The sequence below is a fragment of the Erythrolamprus reginae genome, chromosome 3, assembly GCF_031021105.1.
Source record: "Erythrolamprus reginae isolate rEryReg1 chromosome 3, rEryReg1.hap1, whole genome shotgun sequence".
Lineage (NCBI taxonomy): Eukaryota > Metazoa > Chordata > Lepidosauria > Squamata > Dipsadidae > Erythrolamprus > Erythrolamprus reginae.
In genome coordinates, this window is record NC_091952.1 from 233,690,023 (window position 1) to 233,697,706 (window position 7,684).

The 7,684-nt window shown below is 38.8% G+C and overlaps 1 protein-coding gene across 1 annotated transcript in view; it reads left to right on the forward strand.

Moving 5' to 3' along the window:
• Positions 1-1,894, forward strand: part of TRHR (thyrotropin releasing hormone receptor) — a 24,400-nt gene extending 22,506 nt beyond the window's left edge. Inside the window, 1 exon segment of the mRNA XM_070748647.1 lies at positions 1,484-1,894. Coding sequence (XP_070604748.1) covers positions 1,484-1,894 — 411 coding nt within the window.
• Positions 1,895-7,684: the final 5,790 nt, after the last annotated feature.

Below are 7,684 nucleotides of genomic sequence, written 5' to 3' on the forward strand. Positions count from 1 at the left end.
GGGTTCTGGAGTGCCTAAATAACATGATAGGAATGTCACAATGTTTAAGGTGACTCGGTGGTTAGCATGCAGTACTGCAGGCTACATCTGCTGACTGCAATTTGGCAGTTCAAATCTCACCAGGTTCAAGGTTGACTCAGCCTTCCATCCTTCTGAGGTGGGTAAAATGAGGACCCAAATTGTTGGTGGCAAGATGCTGACTCTGTAAACTGCTTAGAGAGGGCTAGAAAGCACTGTGTAGCAGTATATAATTTTAAGTCAGTGGTTCTCAATCTGGGGGTTGGAACCTCTTTGGGGGGGGGGTGTCGAATGGCCATTTCACAGAGATCATCTAAGACAATGGGAAAATATAAATTTACCATTGTATTAGGAACTAAAGCTTCTATTCTGGCGCCTTGGATTTTTACAATCCAACCAATCAGGCATTTACAGTGGGGGTGTCCCTCAGACCTTCCTGCCAATCAGCTTAAAGGTCTATTGGGAGAATTGGTGGTAAACCTATGGTTGGGGGTCACCACAACATGAGGAACTATATTATGGGGTTGCGGCATTCGAAAGGTTGAGAACCACTGGTCTAAGTGCTATTGCTATTATTCTCACAAAAATGGGTATCAATCTATTCTTTCAAGCACCTGAAGGCAGAAGATGAAGCAATGGATGGGAACTAATCAAAGAGAGAACCAACTTAGAATTAAGGAGAAATTTCCTGACAGAACAATAAATCATTGGAATGCCTTCCCTTCAGTAGTTATGGGTGCTCCATTACTAGTCTTTTTAAAGGAGAGATTGGGAAAGCATTTATCTGAAATGATACTATAGATTTAGATTAGATTTTGATTTATTGGATTTATATGCCGCCCCTCTCCGTAGACTCAGGGCGGCTCACAACAGTGGTAAACAAAACATAGTAACAAATCTAATATTTCGCAATCTAAATTACAGTTTTAAGTTAAAAAAAATCCAAAAGAGCCCCAATATATAAAAAACAAGCATACAATCGAATCATACACAAAAACTACATGGGCAAGGGGGAGAGGTTTCAATTCCTCCATGCCTGACGGCAGAGGTGGGTTTTAAGGAGTTTCTGAAAGGCAAGGAGGGTGGGGGCAATCCTAATCTCTGGGGGGAGCTGGTTCCAGAGGGTCGGAGCCACCACAGAGAAGGCTCTTCCCCTGGGTCCCGCCAGACGACATTGTTTAGTCGACGGGACCCGGAGAAGGCCAACTCTGTGGGACCTAACCGGTCGCTGGGATTCGTGCGGCAGAAGGCAAGGTGTTGGATTAGATATCCCCAGGGTCCCTTCTAACTGTGCTTTTCTGTTATTTTATAGGATTTTACTCCCATCTGCACTACCCTGGGTAATGATGGCCATATTGATGTAATTGTGTACAGTAAACTGCAGTAATACCTCTGCATTAAAACATTGAAAAGGTTTACGTCACTCTACTTTTGCTCATCAGATATGTCCATTCAATTCCCACAGGTTACGAAGATGCTGGCCGTGGTTGTAGTCCTTTTTGCCTTCTTGTGGATGCCTTACAGGACCTTGGTGGTCATTAACTCCTTCCTGTCTCAACCTTTCCAAGAACATTGGTTCCTGCTGTTCTGTAGGATTTGCATTTACCTTAATAGTGCCATCAACCCTGTTATTTATAACCTCATGTCCCAAAAATTCCGAGCAGCCTTCAAAAAACTCTGTAAGTGCCAACAGAAACAGCTGGAGAAACCTACCAACTACAGCGTAGCCCTCAACTACAGCATCATTAAGGAAACTGAACATTTCAACACTGAACTAGAGGACATCACGGTTACAGAGGCTTACCTGTCATCCACAAAAGTATCCTTTGATGATAACTGCGTGACTTCCAAGGTAAGAATCAAAATAACAGCTTGAATTAGTGCCATTTCAATCAATAGCCATAAAAGAGATTGTTGGCTATGAGAATTTTGGGAGTTGAAGTCCACAAGTCTTAAAGTTGCCAAGTTTGGGGGGCCCTGGTTTAGTATATCAAAGTGTGAAAAGATGTCTCTACTACTCCTATAGAAAATTGTTCATTTGCATTTCTGATCCTAGTCCTAATTTAATTAAAGTGAAGATGTATTTAGGTGAAATTATTAAAAATGAAATGTGTTGCATTAAAAGTGGCAAAGGGGTTGAGCTTTCAAATTGTAAAATCTTCTCTCCAAGGTTCAGTTTAAAACACAAGGGAAAACATGAAAAAGTATTATCCGCTCATTGGACTTTCTCAGGTTGGAAAGTCTGGGCATCTAGAAATATGATTAAATATGAAATTAAACACTTAAAAACAATATCAATATTACACTTTTCACCCAAGATACATCAAAACAGCATCTGAGTTCCCTCCAAAAATATCAAAATTACTAGGAATAACAACAATTTCTTGCAGGAAAAATCTGTCTGAGAATGTGATTGTAATTGTAATTCCTACAATTTTGAGGATTTTACTTATATTTGGATAGATCAAAGCGACTTTTGCCATAATTTTCTTGAAAGTTTTTTTTAAAAAAAAAACTTTTAGGAAAATTATGAAATACAATCATCTATTGCTAGTAGTAGATGATAGTATTTCACAGCCACTTACAAGCAAAAGCATCCAATGAATAGTATGGTTTCACGACTGTGAAAGCTAATATCAGATTTCTTTCATCTGCCTCTGTATCAACTTAAATGCATTTTACTTACTTACTTACTTACTTACTTACTTACTTACTTACTTACTTACTTACTTACTTACTTACTTACTTAGTCACTCACTCACTCACTTATTTTATTTGTCAAGCATATGTAAGATTACAGAGAAAGTATAAACCTGATTGTGAATACATGAATGTATAAACATGGTCATTGATACATGAAATGGATACAAATAAAGGGGGACATTAGGACAGGGACGGTAGGCACATTGGTGTGTTTATGCATGCCCTTTACAGACCTCTTAGGAATGGGGTGAAGTCAACAATAGATAGTCTAAGGCTAAAATTTTGAAGGTTGGGGAAGAACAGAGTCAGGTAGTGCTTTCCAGGCATTGACCACTCTGTTGCTGAGGCATGGTGATCCTCTAAAGCCATGATGCCCAACCTCTGTTATGTGTGCCACAGGTGGCACACAAGGGCCTCTCTGCCGATATGCCAGCTGTCACCCAGCTGAGCTCCACCGTGCACACCACTGCATGCCACTGCCGGCCAGTTGATTTTCAGGTCTCTGCAGTGCTGTTGATTAATCAAAATGCAGTTAGAACCAGGAGCAGATTGCTGTTACCAGCCACTACCGGTGTGATGCATGCGCAGCTTGAGTTGTCTTGTGTGTGTGTACTCTATGCGTGCGTGCATGCATGTGTCCCCGGCATGATTTTGTTCCTGTGCATGTGAATGAAGCAAAAATGCACTGAAATCTTGTGAGGGCATGTGTGCAGGAGAGATTTCAGCAATTCTTTTGCTTCTGTGCATGCCCGAAAGCAAAAAATCGTGCACATCCCCTTGCACGACTTTGCTTCCGCCCATGTGCATGAAGCAAAAAATACAAAAAATTAAAGAAAAAATATGGTGGTGCCCAAAGAACTGTCACTGGAGTGGTTGTGTGCAAATTGCACCAATAGCAACATACTATACAAACCATTGAGAATATAACTATATCCAACAGGTACAGGAAGTGCCTCACAGGAACAGATAGAGGTAAATCCTAGAGAGGCAGGAAATGCATCACTGAACAATGGAAATGAATGCTAGAGGAGAATAAGCTGCAAGCAAGGCCAACGTAGCACCTGTAACAGAGTAGGCATGCGCGGGGTCCTGGGGGGGAATGTGGTGCTCCCCACATCCCTGTTTTTGTCCTAGGAGGCTTCAGAGAGGCCTGCTAGACTCAAAACGGGGCGTGAGGTGGTCGCACACCCATATGCACTGTCCCCCACGTGGGCTTTTGGCACGCAAGGACATAAAGGTTCACCACCACTGTTCTAAAGTGACTCATCCTTCAATCTGTCATTTCAGGCGATGTGAAATTGGAAGAAGCTGCATTTCTTACTCCATTTGGCTGTTGTTCCATTTGATCTCAGAACAATCTTCACCAACCTGATGTCCTCCGGATGTATTGAGAAATCAATTCCCAGAATTTTTAGCTGGGAGAGTGCTGGGTTAGAAAAGTGATCCACTTCTGAGTCATCCTGCCTATTAATCTAAAAATATCCAAAGTGGTAAATGTCAATATGCTCATACTTATTGAAGCTACCGTACTGTATATTATTAATGCTTGTTTTGTGGAAACTTAGAGTTAAACTGCAGATATGTATGCATGAATCCTTAATATTCATTTCCTATCTATGTTTTCTAGAGTGAGCTGCCCAGTCACTTTCATGGGAGAACTTTAGATGTGATATTTTTGTGATTATTTCTCAGTCATTAAGAACAAGAAGCATTTTGTGACAAGCAGGGTGTAAATATGGAAGTGGCTTGCTTAAATGACCTATTTTAGGTTCCCAAGCCACATCATTTTCTCACAGGTCCTATAGATATATGTAATTATCTGCAGTTGAATGCTAAAGCTATTTGCCGCACAATTGCAATTGAGGCTGAAGGACATGAATCACATTGGCAAAATCGGACACTATGGAAGACAGCAATTCCAGGAAAAAAAATCAAATCCAGACCAAATCCATAAGACCACCTACCATCAACATTAACAAATAGTAGCATGTTACATCTATGTCACAATATTTATGCAGAGAAGAGCAGGAAAGATTATTAGGGGGCTGGCAGCTAAAACATATTTTAAAAAACCGATTGCTAGACTTGAGTATGTCTAATGTAATGAAAAGAAGGACTGGGGTGACATGATAGTAGTGTTCCAACATCTCAGGGGCTGCCACAAAGAAGAGGGAGTCAAGCTATTTTCAAAAGAACTTTAGGGCAAGACCAGAAGCAATGGATGGAAACTAATCAAGGAGAAGGCAACCTAGAACTAAGGAGAAATTTCCAGACACTTAGAACTATTAATCAGTGGAATGACTTTCCTCCAGGGGTTGTGAATGCTCCAACACTGGAAGTTTTAAAGAAGAAATTGGACAACCATTTGTCTCAAATGGTATAGGGTTGGATTAGAAGACCTCCAAGGTTAGAATTAGGGTTAGGGTTACATAAAATAGTATAGGTTCTGCTTGAGTGGGGGCTGGACTAGAAGGCTTCCAAAATACCTTCCGGATTCTATTCTATTCTATTCCATTCCATTCCATTCCACTCCATTTCTTATTGCAAGCTGCCTAAACTCTGCTTCTTGAGACCTGAATCTAATTTCCTGCTTCTGCGACCTGAGGAGCCCATTGGCAAATAAAATTGTCTACAGTATCTACTAAACAAAGTGGGAGAAAGAATGGTTCCCAAATGCAGTGACTGTGGTGGATTGCTATCCATCTTACCAATTTTGGAACATATGTGTGCAAAAATCAGGATATCAATAAATAAAAATAATACCCTAAATTGGACCATTTTTGAAAGTGGTAAATTTGCTGCGGGTATTTTATCACATGATTTTATTGTATCAGCTTCACTTGGTATTGTTTGAATGTGTTTTGCCAACAATTGGAAATGTGATTTATTATACTGTATATGCACAACTATGCATATCTAATGTGAAAAATTGTAGTATTTTGGTATGAAAAAAAATGCTTCTTAGTTTTTTTCAAAGAGATGTTTTTATATCTGTTCCCAATTTATTTTATTATCAACAAGCATGTGATAGTATCTGGTAAACAAATTGTCCTTGTTTGCTTTAAATATTCTTGTCATTTTGAATGTTTGTGAAATTATATTTTTTTCAAAGTGTACAGGTTTTTAATAAGGTTGGGCTGAGCTTATGTGTCTGCTTTTTGCTTCTATTTATACAATTATATATTGTAGTGTAAAAGAAAATGCTGTCTCAAAATATTTGAATTGCTTGCTTGCTAATGTGGCAAGGAAAATATTGTGAAGTAGTGTCTAAAGAATTAATTTAATATTTTATGCACAGATATATTGGACTTATCTCCCATATTCTGGTTTGGGATTATCAGAATTCTTCACCTGAATGTTATATGTCTGGAAAGGGCCTAAGTAGATAATATAAAAATAATTCAAGACAAAACATTGTGGTGAAATTGTTTTGTAGTATGGTCATTAATAAGCTGCAGATGTGTAATGTGAATTAATTTTCTATGGCACTAAGAATATAGTAATTACAATAAACTGGACTTTCAATGTGAAAATCCTTGAAAGTTTAAATGCTCAATGTCGGAAAAATGAAAATTTCTTAAGCTCAAATTCTGCCGATAAATAACATTCTTTTTCACTTAGATGTTTACTTTTCTTCACTGAGGAAAGTTGCATTCCCTGCTCCTGATTTTGCCAAACATCACCTCACAGCTTAATCATGCTGTTTCCATCTTGAACTTCATGCAATACTGAAGTTTGGGCACTACCACTTTCACTACCATATTCCCCCAAAGACCTTTATTTGTTTGTTTGTTTGTTTGTTTGTTTGTTTGTTTGTTTGTTTAGTTAGTTAGTTAGTTAGTTAGTTAGTTAGTTAGTTAGTTAGTTAGTTAGTTAGTTAGTCCAAAATATAATGAAGGTTACAGGGGATATACTCATAGTAAAATATATCAAAGAAAGAGTAGAATAAAAGATATAGGATTTAAATATATCAGTGAAAGAATAGAAGAAAAGATATAGGAATAGAAGAAAAGATATATAAAGAAGTATAGATAAGTATAGATTACTAGATGAATGTTCAAAGCAATGGAAACTGCAGTTTAATGTTTCCAAATGTAAAATAATGCACTTGGGGAAAAGGAATCCTCAATCTGAGTATTGCATTGGCAGTTCTGTGTTAGCAAAAACTTCAGAAGAGAAGGATTTAGGGGTAGTGATTTCTGACAGTCTCAAAATGGGTGAGCAGTGTGGTCAGGCAGTAGGAAAAGCAAGTAGGATGCTTGGCTGCATGGCTAGAGGTATAACAAGCAGGAAGAGGGAGATTGTGATCCCCTTATATAGAGCGCTGGTGAGACCACATTTGGAATACTGTGTTCAGTTCTGGAAACCTCACCTACAAAAGATATTGACAAAATTGAACGGGTCCAAAGATGGGCTACAAGAATGGTGGAAGGTCTTAAGCATAAAAGTATCAGGAAAGACTTAATGAACTCAATCTGTATAGTCTGGAGGAGAGAAGGAAAAGGGGGGACATGATCAAAACATTTAAATATGTTAAAGGGTTAAATAAGGTTCAGGAGGGAAGTGTTTTTAATAGGAAAGTGAACACAAGAACAAGGGGGCACAATCTGAAGTTAGTTGGGGGAAAGATCAAAAGCAACGTGAGAAAATATTATTTCACTGAAAGAGTAGTAGATCCTTGGAACAAACTTCCAGCAGACGTGGTTGGTAAATCCACAGTAACTGAATTTAAACATGCCTGGGATAAACATATATCCATCCTAAGATAAAATACAGGAAATAGTATAAGGGCAAACTAGATGGACCATGAGGTCTTTTTCTGCCGTCAGTCTTCTATGTTTCTATGTTTCTATAGGAGAGACAATAGGACAGGGGATGGAAGGCCCACTGGTACACCCCTTACTGACCTCTTAGGAATCTGGAGAGGTCGACCATAGATAGTCCAAGGGTAAAATGTTGGGGG